This window comes from Panthera uncia, unplaced genomic scaffold (assembly GCF_023721935.1).
Source record: "Panthera uncia isolate 11264 unplaced genomic scaffold, Puncia_PCG_1.0 HiC_scaffold_1536, whole genome shotgun sequence".
Lineage (NCBI taxonomy): Eukaryota > Metazoa > Chordata > Mammalia > Carnivora > Felidae > Panthera > Panthera uncia.
The window spans coordinates 1-17,481 of record NW_026058180.1 but is presented as its reverse complement, the minus strand read 5'-3'; the positions used below and the strand labels follow the sequence as shown (position 1 = coordinate 17,481).

The 17,481-nt window shown below is 38.7% G+C and overlaps 1 protein-coding gene across 5 annotated transcripts in view; it reads right to left on the bottom strand.

The window, feature by feature from the left end:
* Positions 1-17,405, bottom strand: part of LOC125917148 (cytosolic carboxypeptidase 2-like) — a 45,282-nt gene extending 27,877 nt beyond the window's left edge. For 3 of the 5 annotated variants that reach the window (XM_049623413.1, XM_049623410.1, XM_049623415.1), the window contains exons 1-6: positions 17,277-17,405; positions 16,952-17,015; positions 15,634-15,768; positions 11,929-11,982; positions 11,008-11,193; positions 3,094-3,201 (exon numbers count right to left, since the gene is read on the bottom strand). In XM_049623413.1, the coding sequence (XP_049479370.1) occupies positions 3,094-3,201; positions 11,008-11,193; positions 11,929-11,982; positions 15,634-15,768; positions 16,952-17,015; positions 17,277-17,312 (583 nt within the window). In that variant the 5' untranslated portion in view covers positions 17,313-17,405. The remainder of the gene's footprint in view (positions 1-3,093; positions 3,202-11,007; positions 11,194-11,928; positions 11,983-15,633; positions 15,769-16,951; positions 17,016-17,276) is intronic. The other 2 variants (XM_049623411.1, XM_049623412.1) reach the window with 2 other exon arrangements.
* Between the last annotated feature and the right edge of the window lie 76 nt (positions 17,406-17,481).

Here is a 17,481-nt window from a genome sequence, read left to right as displayed (position 1 = left end):
AGTTGATTCATCCTTTCCATAACCTTTTTCAAGCAGAGGAATTTTCTTCTATTCCTAGTTTTTTGAATGTTCGTATGCTTTTTCTGCATCACTTGAGAGGATCGTGTTCTTCCCTTTGTTCTAATGTGGTGTGCCACGTTGGTGTATGGTTTTTAGCCTGAACCATCCTTGCATTCCTGGAACAAATCCTCCCTGGTCACGCTGTATAATCCTTTAATATGCTGTTGGAATTGGTTTACTGATATTTGGTTGAGGATTTTTGCATTTATATTCTTTTTTTTTTAAGCAATAGATTATTTTCTTTATTTAAAAATCTTTTTCTTTACCTCTTCTTTTCCTGATTTTACCTCATCTCTCATTTACAAGATAAGAGATTTTTAAGACTGCATGCAGAAAAAATAGCAGTGCATAGTAACTGCTTAATAAATGTTTGCTACTGATACACATAGTGGAGCCCGGTATTATGGAAGGAAGGTGGAAAGGTAAGGAGAGAACACGGTATGCCTTCCACCTCTATGATTCTAGAACGTTAGGAGCCACAGTGAATTATCAAGATTTTGAAGGCAACCTGCAATCATTGCGCTGAAAACGAAAAGAGTAAAATGTCCTTAGTCTCCATCAGCAAGGAAACATTTCTGCCCTAAAGATGATTATTAGGGATCCTGATTTTACTTATTTATTTTTATTTACTTATTTTTTTTAGAGGTCCTCATTTTTAAAATACTTATTATCTAAGTCTCCACAGTTATGAACCTGGATAGAAAAAAAAATCATCAAAACATTGCATTTATATTCTTAAGGAATACGGCTTTTCTGTGATGTCTTTGTCTAACTTTGAATATTGGCTTCACAAATAGTTAGAAATGTTTCCTCCTGTTACTGTTTTCAGAGCTGATGAAGGACTAGTACTATTCCACCTTTAAATGTTTGATATAATTCAAACAAACCCTGTCAAGCCATCTGGGCAAGGAATTTCTTTGCACAAAGATTTTTAATTACTAACTCAATTTCTTTGTTTTCATCTATTCAGATGAAATCTGAATATTTCATATTTGAAAATCTGAATAGATGAATCTATTCAATTTCAGATTTTTAAAATTTCTTCCTGAGTCAGTTGTGTCTAACAATTTTTCCTATTCATCTATGTTGTTTAATTTTTTGGCAATAAGTTGTAACTGGTAATTCTTTTTTTGTGTGTGTTTCCTTCTCTTTTTTCATGGTTGGTCTAGCTAAAGTTTTGTCAGTTTTGTTGAGGTTTCCGAAGAACCAACTTTTGGTTTGATTTTCCACATTGTTTTCCTATTTTCTGTTTCACTGATTTCCATCCTTATCTTTATTATATCATTCCTTCTGGTTGCTTTGGACTTAGTTTGTGCTTATTATTCAAATTTATTAATATGAAAGCTTAGGTAATTAATTGGAGCTCTTTCTTCCTTTCAAATATAGGCATTTGAACCCATAGGTTTACCTTGCAGTACTTTAACTGCATCCCATAAATTTTGATATGTTGTTTTATTTTTACTCAGCTCAAAATATTCATCTCTTATGATTTCTTTAATTCATGGGTTACTTAGAAATGTGCTGCTTAGGGGCACCTGGGTGGCTCAGTCAGTTGAGCATCTGACTTCGGCTCAGGTCATGATCTCGCAGTCCATGAGTTTGAGCCCCACATGGGGCTCTGTGCTGATAGCTCAGAGCCTGGAGCCTGCTTCAGATTCTGTGTCTCCATCTTTCTCTGCCCCTCCCCCGCTCATACTCTGTCTCTCTCTATCAAAAATAAACAAATGTTAAAAAATATATATATATGTGATTTAATTTCTGAGTATTTGTATATTTCCCAAATTTCATTCTTTTTTTTTCTTTCTTAAGTAGGCTCCATGCCCAGCAAGGAGTCCAACACAGGGTGTGAACTCACGATCCCAAGACCAAGACCTGTGCTGAGATCAACAGTCAGATGCTTAACCAACTGAGCCAGGTGCCCCTAAAAATATTTTCTAGGAGCCCCTGGGTGGTTCAGTTGGTTAAGTGTCCGACTCTTGATTTTAGCTCAGGTCATGACCTCATGGTTGTGGGATTGAGCCCCGTGTCAGGCACCGTGCTGAGTGTACAGCTTGCTTGGGATTCTCTCTCTCCCTCTCTGCCCTTCCCTTGCTTGCAATTGCGCTCTCTTTCTCTCTCTCGAAATAAAATAAACATTAAAAGAGAGAGATGGATTCTACCTATAGGAAGGCTGCAAATTAATGGAAATCAATTAAACCACATGGTAAATGAGAGTTATATGCACATACTACAAAGAACTCACTAGAACACAGAGATGGAGAAAAGAAGAGCAAGTTCCCCCGAATATCCAATATCTGATTTCTAGGAAGTGGAGTGACACAGGAGAACCTTTAAATTTATTTTTTTAATGTTTATTTATTTCTGAGACAGAAAAAGACAGAGCATGAGTGGGGGAGGGGCAGAGAAAGAGGAAGACACAGAATCAGAAGCAGGCTCCAGGCTCCAAGCTGTCAGCACAGAGCCCGACGTGGGGCTTAAACTCATAGACTGTGAGGTCATGACCTGAGCTGAAGTCGGAAGCTCAACCGACTAAGCCACCCAGGCTCCCCAATACAGAAGAACCTCTAAAATGGGCTTAGAACTATTAAGAAAAAGGTACTGTCATTTTAAAAAACAACTGAAATTTTATTTTATTATTTATTTATTTTTAATATTTTTTTTAATGTTTATTTCTGACACAGAGCATGAGTGGGGAGGGGCAGAGAGAGAGGGAGACACAGAATCTGAAGCAGGCTCCAGGCTCCGAGCTGTCAGCACAGCCCCCGATGCAGGGCTCAAACTCACAAATCGTGAGATCATGACCTGAGCCGAAGTCAGTCGCTCAACCTACTGAGCCACCCAGGTGCCCCAAAAAACAACTGAAATTTTAAATCTGATTAGCCATTAATATCACGGCTCCTATTCAGGCTGGTCTGGAAGGACAGTTTATTTATCACTAAACTATAGTTTGTTAAAAATAACTGTTATTATAGAAAATATGTTTATTACAATATTGTCATGATTATCACTGACTGTTCAGTGTAATAACAATACCTGAATCTAATTGAAAGACAACTGTGCCTTTTTCTTCTCCTACAATTTCTGGTAACTTTTCATTTCCTGTAGGTTGATAGAAATATTCTGGTTGAGGTGGAACCCACTCTGAAAGAAAACATTAAAAATGTACAAAATAAGAAGCAACATAAAAGGTATTTTATCCAGAACTAATGTAAAATTATATATAATAATTATTATTCATGTGGTTAGTCTGGTTGAATCAAACCAAATTCTCATAGTAAGTCTCCAGTTTGTTTGTAAATTATGTCTTGCTTCTTTCCATAAAGATTATGAGGAGATTTTTAACAAAAAGTATATACAACAAAAATATAAACTTTTTAAAAAAAAATTTTTTTTTTAACGTTTATTTATTTTTGATACAGAGAGAGACAGAGCATGAACGAGGGAGGGTCAGAAAGAGGGAGACACAGAATCTGAAACAGGCTCCAGGCTCTGAGCTGTCAGCACAGAGCCTAACGCGGGGCTCGAACTCACAGTCTGTGAGATCATGACCTGAGCCAAAGTCGGCTACTTAACCGACTGAGCCACCCAGGCGCCCCAAAATATAAACTTTAAATAGAAGACTTAAAAATAAGCCAGAAAGGTCAATATAGTTGATCTATAGTTGCTCTAACAACTCTTCAAAATTTGGCCCTGAGCTTCTTTCTCTTTGGCAATTATTTTTAAGATTGTATTTTTAAGTAATCTCTACACCCAACACGGGGCTCAAATTTACAACACTGAGATCAAGAGTCATGTACTCTACTGACTAAGCCAGCCAGGTGCCCAAAAGTTCTTTTTAAAGGCAGGAAAATATGATCAGCTACATAATTTATATTACCATAGAGGAACAAGTATATCAACTATTTCAGAAGAAACAAAGCTTTTTCAGTAACACTCAATTCTAAAAGATTTCTCGTATGTGACTTGGGCAACTCTCAGTATCATTTTAACTACAGTAGCCATTGATGAAAGCCAACAGCATATAAAGACACAAATGAAATTCAATAATACGTTAAAAGGATCATATACATTGATCAAGTGGGATTTATTCCAGTGATGCAAGGATGGTTCAACATCAGCAAATTAGATAATGTGATACACCACATTAACAAAATGAAGGATAACAATCCTCAATCATCTTGGTCGATGCAGAAAAACCATTTGGCTAAATTCAACATCCATTTATGATAAAAACTCAACACAGTGGGTATAGAGGGAGCCTCAACATAATAAAGGCCATATATGACAAGTCCACAGCTAAAACCATACTCAAATGTGAAAAGTTGAAAGCCTTTCTTCTAAGATCAGGCAAAGGCAAAGATGCTGACTCGTCATTTTTCCTCAACATAGTACTGAAAGTTCTTGCTGAAGTAATCAGGCAAGGAAAAATAAATAAATAAAAGGCATCCAAATTGGAAAGGAAAGTAAAACTGTCAAACTGTTACTATTTGCAGATGACATGATACTGTACATAAAAAACACTAAAGGGGCACCTGGGTGGCTTAGTTGGTTAAGCGTCCCACTCTTGATTTTGGTTCAGGTCATGATCCCAGGGTCGTGAGACTGAGCCCTGCGTTGAGCTCTGTGCTGGGTGTGGAGCCTGCTTAAGATTCTCTCTCTCCCTCTTCATATGCCCCTCTCTCTCTCTCAAAAACTCCCCCAAATAGTAAAAGCTTCATCAAAAAACTGCTAGAACTAATAAATAAATTCAGTAAATATACAGAATACAAAATCACTACAATCAATACAAAAACATGTTGCATGTTTATACACTAGTAATGAACTATCAGAAAGAAATTAAGAAAACAATCCCATTTACAACTGTATCAAAAAGAATAAAATACCTAGGAATAAATTTAACTAAGGAGGTGAAAGACCTGTATATTCAAAACTATAAGACATTAATGAAAGAAATAGAAGACACAAATACATTAGAAGATATTCATGCTCACGTATTTGAAGAATATTTTTAAATGTCCATACTACCCAAATCAATATACAGATTCAATGCAGTCACTATAAAAATTCTAATGGCATTTTTTCACAGAAATAGACCAAAGAATCCTAAAAGTTCTATGGAACCATAAAGACCCTGAGTAGCCAGAGCAATCTTGAGAGAAGAACAAAGCTAGATAGAGACTTCATGCTCCCTGATTTCAAACTATATTATAAAGCTACAGTAGTTAAAACAGTATGGTATTAGCATAAAATCAGACACATATATCAATGGAACAGAATAGACAGCCCAGAAGTAAATCCACATATACATGGTCCATTAATTGATGACAAAGGAGCCAAGAATATATGATGAGGAAGGACAGTCTCTTCAATAAAGGGTGTTGGGAAAACTGGACAGTCACATGCAAAAGAATGAAACTGGAACACTGTCTGACACCATACAAAAAATTAAACTCAAAATGGATTAAAGACTTGAATTTAAGACCTGAAACCATAAAACTCCTAGAAGAAAACATAGGCAGTAAGCTGCTGGGCATTGGTCTTGGTGATGATGTTTTTTAGGTAGGCTCCATGCCCAATGTGGGGTTGAACTCACAACCCTAAGATCAAGAGTCACATGCTCTACTGACTGAGCCAGCCAGGTGCCCCCTAGTGATTATTTTTTAAATCTGACACTAAAAGCAAAAGCAGCAAAAGCAAAAATAAACAAGTGGGACTGCATCAAATTAAAAAGTTTCTGTGCAGCAAAGGAAATCATTAACAAAATGAAAAGGCAATCCAGTGAATGGGAAAAAATATTTGCAAATAATATATCTGATAAGAGGCTACTATCCAAAATATATAAAGGATTCATACACCTTCATAGCAAACAAATAAGCATTCCAATTAAAAAATGGGCAGAGGATCTGAATAGACATTTTTCCAAAGAAGACATACAGATGGCCAACAGAGCCATGAAAAAATGCTCTACATCATAATCATTAGGGAAATGCAAATCAAAACTACAATGAAAATCACCTCATACCAGTTAGAATGGCTATCATCAAAAAGACTAGAAATAACAAATGTTAGTGAGGATGTGGAGCAAAGAGAACCCTATTGTTGGCAGGGCATGTAAATTGGTACAGCCACTATGGAAAATGGTATGGAGGTTCCTCAAAAAAATTATAAAATAGGGGTGGCTCAGTCGGTTAAGCATCTGACTCTTGATTTTGGCTCAGGTCATGATCTCATGGTTCTTGAGTTTGAGCCCTGTGTAGGGCTCTGCACTGGCAATGCGGGACCTTCTTGGGATTCTCTCTCTCCCTCAGTCTCTGCCCCCCACCCCACTTGTTCTTCCTTGTGCTCTCTCTCGCTGTCTTAAAAAAAAAAAAAAAACTTAAAAAAAATTGTAAAATAAAACTACCATATGATCCAGCAATTCTACTTCTGGGTATTTATCCAAAGAAAATGAAAATACTAACTCAAAAACATAAGGGCACCCCCATGTTCACTGCAGCATTATTTATAATAGCCAAGATATGGAAATAACCTAAGTGTTCATTGATGAATGAATGGACAAAGAAATTGTGGTACAAATACACAATGACATATTATTCATCCATAAAAAAGGAATGAAATCTTGTCATTTGCAACATGTACAGACCTTGAGGACATTGTGGTAAGTGAAATAAGTCAGACAGAGAAAGACAAATACTGTGTGATCTCTCTTACATATTGGATTTAAAAAACAAAACAAACAACAAAACCAAAGAAATAAGCTCATTGGTGGTTGCCAGAGGTAGACAGGAGAAATGGGTAACCAGTTTTTTTTTTTTTTTTTTAGTTTAAATAAATTTGAATGAAAAAAAAAATGAGCTCAAGGTCATACAGCTAGTAAGTGGCAGATCTGGGCCTAGAACCTCATTGGAATCACTCCAAAATCTGTGCTTAAAACTTCTGTTCTTAGGGAACCTGGGTGGCTCAGTCAGTTAAGCATCTGACTTTGGCTCAGGTCATGATCTCAGGGTTCATGATTTCAAGCCCCACACTGGGCTCTGGGTTGACAGCACAGAACCTCCTTCAGATCCTCTGTCTTCCTCTCTCTCTGCCCTTCCTCAACTCACATGCGTGCTCTCTCAAAAATAAACATGAAAAAAAAACCCTGCAGTTCTTTACTGCTTCTAATATTATCTTCTGACTGACTAAATATAAAAAAATAAAGACAAAATAAATAATAAAGGTGCAACTCATTAAAAAACAATGCTTGGGCCACTTGGGTGGCTCAGTCAGTTGAGTGTCTGACTTCAGCTCAGGGTCATGATTTCACGGTTCGTGAGTTTGAGCCCCGTGTCGGGCTCTTGCTGATAGCTCGGAGCCTGGAGCCTGCTTCAGATTCTGTGTCTCCCTTTCTCTGTACCCCTCCCCCACTTGTGCTCTGTCTCTCTTTCAAAAATAAAATAAAACATTAAAAAAAATTTAAAAAAACAATGCTAATTTCTTATCTTTAAAGAGATGGGAAATGATGAGGGTGTCAATTTGGTTTAAACAATAAGGTGCTTGTTATCAAATTTCCTTGAAATTAAAAAGAATTGCCTTTTAAAATATCTAGTGCTGGGGTGCAACTCTTGATCTTGGGATTCTGGATTCGAGCTCCACGTTGGGCATAGTATTTAAAAAAATAAATAAAAATCTAGTGCTTTTGTGGATTACCACTGCAATAACGTGGTTATTTAATTCCAGTTTCCCACCTTTTCCCCCTCTTGGAACTGCATCCAAAATCCTCACAGGAATTTTCTCTGCTTATTTTATACAGAGAAAAGCAAAATCCTATTGTTCAGCCACATCAACTTAGACTTTTATCTAAAAATTGATCTTAGGACTTCTCAGCTATTATACGAACTCAAAATTCACCCTCCATTTCCAAACACCTTAAGAGCAGAATCCTGTGCCCAGTTAAGACACTGAGAAGTTCCCTCTATTTTCAGCTTTATCTCCTGTCTTTCATGCTCAATGCTCCATGGTTGCTCAAACATGCCATGCTCTTCCTCTATGTCCTCTAACTAGAATATTTTCTTTGACCTTCTCAGGTGGATTACTTGTAACTTATCATCCTTCAGATCTCAGTATATGTGTCATCTCCTCTGGGAAACCCTCCCTAATCTTCCAGGCTGGTGTTAAGCGTTCCCAGAGGGACTAAACTCTAAGCAATTGCCTGGTTGTATCTTCAACAACCCCACCAGTATGTGAACTCTCGGTGTCTCCGTTTGTTTATCATTATATCTGTAACACCAAGCACTGCACTTAGCAGATGGCCGATGCTTATTAAATATATATTGAATGAATATTATAAGAGGGAAGTGTGAGAATAAGAAACATCCAGTTGTTTATCTAGCAGTCTAAAGCAGAGACATAATGTTTGATAGACGTAGGCATCCCAGCCATTAGAAAAGTCTCCACTTCAATGCAACCCACTTCTGAAACCCTCACATAATGAATGCTGAAGATTGTATCTGCACCAAGAGCTCAAACGTATGACCAGCAATCTCACAAAACTAGTCTCCACCATTTCCACAAAAACACTCCAATAAACTCAAAATGCAATTAAAAACAGTCAAAACTGGGACACCTGTGTGGCTTAATGGTCACACATCTGACTTTTGGCTCAGGTCACGATCTCAGGGTTCATGAGTTTGATTCCCACATCAGGTGAGCTCTAGTCCCACTTCGTGTGAGCACAAGCCCTGCTTCAGGCGAGCATGAGCCCTGCTTCTTTTTCTCTCTCTCCCTCTCTTTCTCTGCCCCTCCTGGGATTCTCTGTCTCTCTGCCCCTCTCTCACTTGCACCCTACCTCTCTTTCTCTCTAAAAAAAACCAAAACAGCCAAAACTGGGGCGCTTGTGTGGCTCGTTCAGCTAAGTGTCTGTCTGACTCTTGATCTCAACTCAGGTCTTGATCTTCAGGATCGTGAGTTCAAACCCCGCACTGGGCTGCACAGTGGGTTTAAGCCTACTTAAAAAAAAACCAACAAAAAAAATCTAACAACAACAACAACAACAACAACAACAACAAAACAACAGTAAAAACTATGTTCTGGTATGTATAGTGTTCATCAGCTATACCAAGGCTAGTAAAAATACAACTCCTATGGCACAAAAACAGACACTCAGATCAATGGAACGGAATAGAGAACCCAGAAATGTACCCACAAACGTATGGCCAACTAATCTTTGACAAAGCAGGAAAGAATATCTGATGGAATAAAGACAGTCTCTTCAGCAAGTGGTGCTGGGAAAACTGGACAGTGACATGCACAAGAATGAACCTGGACCACTTTCTTACACCACACACAAAAATAAACTCAAAATGGATGAAAGACCTCAATGTAAGACAGGAAGCCATCAAAATCCTTGAGGAGAAAGCAGGCAAAAACCTCTTTGACCTCGGCCTCAGCAACTTCTTACTCAACATGTCTCCAGAGGCAAGGGAAACAAAAGCAAAAATGAACTATTGGGACCTCATCAAAATAAAAAAGCTTCTGCACAGCGAAAGAAACAATCAGCAAAAATAAAAGGCAACCGATGGAATGGGAGAAGATATTTGCAAATGACCTATCAGATAAAGGGTTAGTATCCAAAATCTATAAAGAACTTATCAAACTCAACACCCAAAAAACAAAGAATCCAGTGAAGAAATGGACAAAACACATGAATAGACACTTCTCCAAAGAAGACATCCAGATAGCCAACTGACACAAGACAAAATGCTCAACATCATTCATCATCAGGGAAATACAAATCAAACCACAATGAGATATCACCTCACACCTGTCAGAAGGCTAACATGAACAACTCAGGCAACAACAGATGTTGGCGAGGGTGCGGAGAAAGAGGATCTCTTTTGCATTGCTGGTGGGAATGCAAGCTGGTGGAGCCACTCTGGAAAACAGTATGGAGGTTCCTCAAAAAATTAAAAATAGAACTACTCTACGACCCAGCAATTGCACTACTAGGTATTTATCCAAGGGATACAGGTACGCTGTTTCAAAGGGGCACATGCACCCCCATGTTTATAGCAGCACTATCAACAATAGCCAAAGTATGGAAAGAGCCCAAATGTCCATCCATGGACGAATGGATAAAGAAGATGTGGTATATATATACAATGGAATATTCCTCGGCAATCAAAAAGAATGAAATCTTGCCATTTGCAACTATGAGGATGGAACTGGAGGGTATTATGCTACATGAAATTAGTCAGAGAAAGACAAATATCATTATGACTTCACTCATATGAGGACTTTAAGAGACAAAACAGATGAACAGAAGGGAAGGGAAACAAAAATAATACAACAACAGGGAGGGGCACAAAAACCTAAGAGACTCTTAAATATGGAGAACAAACAGAAGGTCACTGGAGGGATTCTGGGAGGAGGGATGGGCTAAATGGGTAAGGGGCACTAAGGAATCTACTCCTGAAATCATTGTTGTACTATATGCTAACTAACTTGGATGTAAATTAAAAAATAATAATAATAAAATGAAATAAAATAAACAAATAAAAAGATCATAATAGAAAATATCTAAAGATAACATATAAAACATTTAATAAATAAATTCTAATAGTTAAAAAAAGTAAAAAAAAAAAATGTTACATCATGTGATTTTGAGTCAAAAAAAAAATACAATTCCTAAAACTCAAGCATATTAATACTGAGGCAGATGTAAGTACTGATATATTTCGGCCTCTAGAAAGGTATCCCTCCATTCCAATAAACCCTGAAGCATTTGAGCTTACACATTAGTGTAACTTTTACTTTGACCAGTGTATATCAGTTTCCCAGGGCTTAATCATTTCAGGATGAGCTAACAGATGTTGAATCTGTCCTGCCTTGTACTTCAGTATGCTGGACTTAATAGGTTCTCATAATAATGTCTGTCAGGACAGCAACGCGACACAGAAGTCACATTACCAATATGATGAAGGTTTTCCTTGATGACCTCACATTCTATTGGCCACCTCGGAGCCTGCAGAGGCCCACTGCTAGAGAAGAAGGTAAAGAGATCTCGGGGTTCTCGAAGACATGGGCTGACTTCACCAAATTCATCATGAAGAAGCTGCCTGCTCTTAAGAAGTGGTGAACTAAGCATAAGAGAATCTGCAGAGAGAAAGGGAATGAGTGAACAGCTTTCCTTTTCTTCTTGGGGACTTTACAGCTCAACTGTGACAACCAAGTAACTTGAAGCACTGTATTAAAATATGAGCACAGGTGCACAATCCTAAGACAGGTGTCTCCTTCAAGAAGGAGATCTAGTCCAAGACGACAGCATTGACATTATGCAAAGTTAAAATTCTACATTATTAAAATTCTACACAGTCTATTAAATATTTAAATGTAAAGGTTTAGAGTAAGTTAGAAGAAACTTTTTTGTTTTTTAAATCAAATTATGTCATATTATTTTTGCTTAGAGAGGCAAAAGAGGAAACTGCATTTCATCCGTTAGCGTTTTAGAGAAAAGTACGTAAGACTTTATTAACAACACTAATAACTATTAACTAATTTGTAGAAATAATCTACAAATTAACTTTCAAATTCAAAATACAATGGTTGGGAGGACACAGAAACTAACGAAGAGGAGAGAGCAGGGGCAGGAGAGAAAGATGAGCTCTTGGGAAAAAGAATGAGAAAGAAAGGAGGAAAAGAGGCTCCCAGGACGGAGAAAAAGAAGAGAAATGAGAGGAAGAAGGCAAAGAAAGGCAAGGAGAGGGGGAAGGAAAGGCCAAAAGCCCCTGGGTGTGGTGAGTGCCAGATCTGGAGGGGAGAGCAGGGAGTGAAGACGTATTTCTGTAAAGCAGCAGCATGAGTTTTCGGGTCTGGAAGGACATGGAATACCTCTGCTCACAGCTTCTATCTGTCTATGCACAGGTGAAGATATACAGGTGGGCCCTAGAAAGAGGAAGAAGGAGGCATGGTTTGTCCTAGGGATCTGTGACTTTCTTTTTTCTTCCCTCTTTCCCTATCCCTTTCCATCCTCCACCCCCATTTAGGGCCCCATTTTTCCTTCTTTTTTTCTTTTCTTTCTCTAAAATTTTTTCTTTTTAATTTCAGGGCCCTGTTTTTTCTGTCTCTTAATTTTTTCCCTAGTTTAATGAGGGGAGGGGGGATCATAAACATTTGGAAAGATGGTAAAGCTGCTCAGTGTTACATCAAGAAATGTAAACCACTATGACAAGGAAATACCACTTTTTTACCTAACAGACACAAAAAGCATTTATGTGTTTTCACATTCATTCTGGCACAGGTGTTAAGTAAACAGGTACTCTCAGAACCTGCTGGCAAGTGGGCAAATCAGTACAAACTTTCTGGAAAGCAGTTTGGCAGTTTATCTAGTAACATTTAAAATACAGAACCATTGATCCAGCAATCCCACTGCTAAGAATTTACTTTACAGATTTTCTCACAAAAATTCATCAAGATACACATACAGGGACGCCTGGGTGGCTCAGTCGGTTAAATGCCCAACTTTTGGTTTGGCTCAGGTCATGAACTCATGCCTCGTAGGTTCAAGCCCCATGTCGGGCTCCGTGCTGATGGTGCAGAGCCTGCTTGGGATTCTCTCTCTTTCCTTCTCTCTCTGCCCCTCCCCTGCTCGCTCTCTCTCTCAAAATAAATAAATAAACTTAAAAAGAAAAAAACTACACATACTAAGACGCTTACTGAAGCAATGTTCAAATAACAAAAATGTGGAAACAACGAAAACATCAAAAGGGAAGTTAAAATAATTATGACATATTAATCAGGTGGAATACTGTAGGTGCCCTTAAAAAAGATGAGGTAGGGGTGCCTGAGTGGCTCAGTCGGTTAAGCGTCCAACTTTGGCTCAGGTCGTGGTTTGTGAGTTCAAACCCCATGTCAGGCTCTGTGCTGACAGCTCAGAGCCTGGAACCTGCTTGGAATTCTGTGTTTCCCTCTCTCTCTGCCCCTCTTTCACTCATGCTCTCTTTCTGTCTCTCAAAAAATGAATAAACGTTAAAAAAAAAAAAAAGATGAGGTAAAAAATTGTGTGTGTGCTCATTTGAAAAACCTCTGTAAGGTGTATTATTAAATGGAAAAAAAATATCAAAGTTATAGTATTATAGTATTGTGTATAGTATCCCCTGTGAGTAATTAAAAAGACAAGAACACACAGATACATGAGGATATATGAAAAGAATTAAGACAATAATGGCTTTATCAGGAGTAGGGCACGGAGGGCTTTTAGTTTTCCTTTTTTTCTGCCATTTGAATTTGCAACTTTACACATATATTCCTTTTCTTTTGTTTTATTCATTTACTTTCTTTAATGCTTATTTATTTTTGAGAGAGAGAGAGAGTGAAAGAGAGAGACAGACAGAGAATGAGTGAGGGAGGGGCAGAGAGAGAGACACAGAATCCAAAGCAGGCTCCAGGCTCTAAGCTGTCAGCATAGAGCCCGATGTAGGGCACCAATTCACGAGCCATGAGATCATGACCTGAGCCAAAGTTGGACCACTTAACTGTAACTGACTGAGCCACCTAGGTGCCCTTCTCTATTATTTTTTCTTCTTTTTTTAAATAAGCAGATTGTATTGTAACCCATTCCTTTTTCTCTTTGTTCTTTTCTGGTTAAAAAACCAACAGCATAAAAATACTTTGCTACAAAGATGATGCAGAAAGATCTTTACTTCAACGATCAAAACAGGAAAAAAAGTCTGGAGTCTGGTTGCTCTAAAGATCATTTTTACTTAATACCACTGAGATTCTCAATTTACTATAAGGATCATGCATTTACAGCTGCATTGTCCTGTGAGGACTACCCCTTACTGTGAACAAAGTGGACAGAAGCAGTAAGGCTGAGATGAACTTATCGTAGGAGGAGACTTCTATAAGTCCACCCACAGGTTCCCGGGCACATCCTATTATCAATCACACTCTAAACCTCATTCACACTGTTGCCTCTACCAGCTGATTTTGCATTCATGTTTTTTATTCTATTGAGCCTGGCAATCATTTCTTATGAATGTTATCTTGAGTGTCAGTTAAATGGGGCAGGAGGAAACTGAAGGGTGTGGGGCAATCAGCTGGCTCCTAAGCCATCCCACCCAGATGAGTCTCCTTCGCTCAACCCCTGCCTTTCTAACTCCCTGTCAGGAGCCCTGGGACACAGAATGGAAGAGCCTTCAGGGCACTGGGATGTGCGCAGACATAGATTTTAAAACAGAATTGCTGCGTCAAGGGTCGTGCACTGTACTAAATTTCCCAGGTAGTGTCAAATTGCCTTCCTAAAATAGTCTACCTGTTCACATCCCTGACAGCAGTGGAGGAGTGTTCCCCCATACCCTGACCTATATATACTAGGTGTCATTAAAAAAAGCTTTTTTTCCCAAATCCCATAATTAAAAAAACAGCACCTTGACATTTTGATTTGTATCTTTAATCGGACGTGAAATCGAGCATCTTTCCATAAGCCTGTCGACTGTATTTGTTTTTAGGAAAGACTTGCTCATGTCTTTTTCTGCTTTGGTTGTCTTTGCCCATTTTCCTGTCTGGTCATCTTTTACATATTGATTTGTAAGAGCCTGTTATGTTAAGGACTGTAATCCTTTGACATATTTGTCGCAAACTTTTTCTTTTTCAGTTTGTTATTTTGCTTTCTTCACAGTATTTTATGGCTTTTGAGTCATGTCATTCACAGGTTTTAACTAGAAAAAGGGCACAATCAGATTTGCATATAAAAAAGAATAATGCTGTGTGGAAAACAGACTGGAAGGGATTAGCATGAAACAAGAGAAGAATTCAGGAGACCAAGTACTGGGGCTGTTTCAATAATGAGAAATGACGGCAGCTTGAACTGGGATCAGGGGAGGATATGGGGAAAAGAAAAGTGAATTGACTTTTGGTTGCATATGTATTGAGGGAGAAATTCAACTGCACACCTGCCCTTAGATTCCAGAAGGAACCTATAAAATCCTTGTGAAAACTTATTTTTTACTTAAGCTAGCTGAAATTGGTTTCCACCATTCTTTTTTTTTTTATTTTTTCTAATGTTTATTTTTGAAAGAGAGAGAGAGAGAGAGAGACCGACCATGAGTGGGAGAGGGGCAGAGAGAGAGGGAGACAGAAAATCTGAAGCAGGCTCCAGGCTCTGAGCTGTCAGCACAGAGCCTGACGTGGGGCTTGAACCCATGAACTGTGAGATCATGACCCGAAATAAAGTTGGAAGGTTCAACTGGCTGATCCACCCAGGAGTCCCCTGGTTTCCACCACTATTATGCAAACTGCCTTAACAAATACATCCATCAAATCTGTGTAAAAATCAATGTGCTCCTCTTGACCAAAGAGTCTTAACAAATTTTCCAACAATTTGAAGAAACAGATAATCCAGAAGGTATAGTATTTTAATTTAAAACCTATACTCCAAAGTGGATCTAGATAGAACATTTTTGAGTGATGTCAGGAAACGGTGGCCGAGGCTGCTTCTCTGGCTTCTCTCGAGTTAGGCCATATTCTCCTCAATACCTGAAGGAGTTGCTCAAGGCAACTGAATTCTGGGGTTCACAGACACTGATTATTACTCACACAGAAGCTTCTCCTTTTGCAGAGGGTCTGGTACCATACCCTGTCTTTCTCCAAAAAAGCCGGTCAACAGGTATCGAGGATTATTCTTCCAAACATGCTGGTGTGTAGCTGAGGTTGGTAAACTACCTCTGTGACCTATGAATAGACAATTAAACAAAGGTGCTGGAAGGCTAGTTCATCACCTGTAACATCTAGGTTAATACCAAAACCACGACCACTACCAAACCCGCCACTACTTCTGTCACCACCCGTCACCCACGGCAGGCTTTTACAATGAACATGTCCTATTTTCCAAAAAGCTTTCATATTCCAATTTACGTGAGCTAAGCATCATTTTCTCCATTTTACAGTGAGGAGAGACTTGAGAAGCAGCATGGTACAGTGGAAAGAGAAAGGTGCCCAAAGCTGCTTTGTCTTGAGGGCTCTTGAATCTGGCTAACTGGAAATTGTTTTCAACAAATTACCACTTTATTATTATTTTTTAAACGTTTATTCATTTTTGAGAGAGAGAGAGTGCGCGCAGGGGAGGGGCAGAAAGAGAGGGAGACACAGAAGAGAGGGACAGGCTCCAGGCTTCAAGCTGTCAGCAAAGAGCCCGATGTGGGGCTCAAACCCACGAACTGTGAGATCGTAACCTGAGCCGAAGTCGGACACTTAACCAACTGAGCCACCCAGGTGCCCCACAAATTATCACTTTAAAAATGAAACAGTTAATAAGAAAGTTTAACAAGGTTGATAGAAATAAAATCAATAATGAAACTTAATTTTATTTCTAGATACTAGGAACAAAGAGAATCAAAATTTAAAAAGATACCATTTATGGTAGCCTAACGATACAAAGTCCCATGACGAATTTACAAATCTTTATTGGGAGGCATTAAACAACATCTATGTAGACGAGGAAACAGAGTATATTCATAGATTGCAGAACCAGTATTAGAAAATTCTCACTTCTTCTGAAATTTGATCTACAGATTCAATACAATGGAAAAGGTAAGAACAGCCAAGAGACTTGTGGACAAGATGCAGGCCATGTCTTTCCAGATTATCAAGACTATTTAAATGCCATATGGTATAATTAAGAAAGGGTGGTGGTATTGGCCCAAGGATAGACAGACTCTTGTATACACACTCAAAAGAGGTGACACACAGCAGCACAGCAATGGAGAAAGGAAGTACTTTTCACTTCCCTTCACCTTTCCCTTATAGTGCTAGAAAAATTCGCCATTAGTTCATCCAAGTGCAACTCTTCCAGTTAATGAAACCATTTACTCCATGAAGGCAGAAAAGGTGATGCTAGGTAAGAATGAGATATTACCTTTAAAGTAGCCATAGTATTGAAGATGATGGTACATAAAGTCTTCATAGGGATCAGGAAGAGTCTGTGAAAGGAAAAGTCATCTCAATCCCGAAAGTCCTTTCAAGTAATACTGAACTCTTAACAAAAGGCACACAAGAAGTGTTTGTTGCAAAGGACAGTATACCCAAGGATTCCGTAAACAAACCGAGTGAAAGACATTCATGCAAATTATTCTATCTTGGGGATCAAGATCTCCTGCCGGAAAAAGGTGCCACCAGAATATACCTTCTGATATAGAAGTACTGGATTTCTGTGGAGTTCCTGGAGAGGGGAGTGTACCAACCTCCTGCTTTACCTCTGTTTCCAGTGCTGGGAACATGTTACTTCTGCATTCTATGCTGAAGACAAGTCAGTGACACCGGCGTCCAGCCACAACCCCCGCCCGATTTCCAAAAGGGCAGCTGATTACACAGAAGCTAAAACACCAGAACAGGACAACTGAAAAAAACTGCCGATATCCTCCCCCACCCTCCTCCACCTGCGCGGCT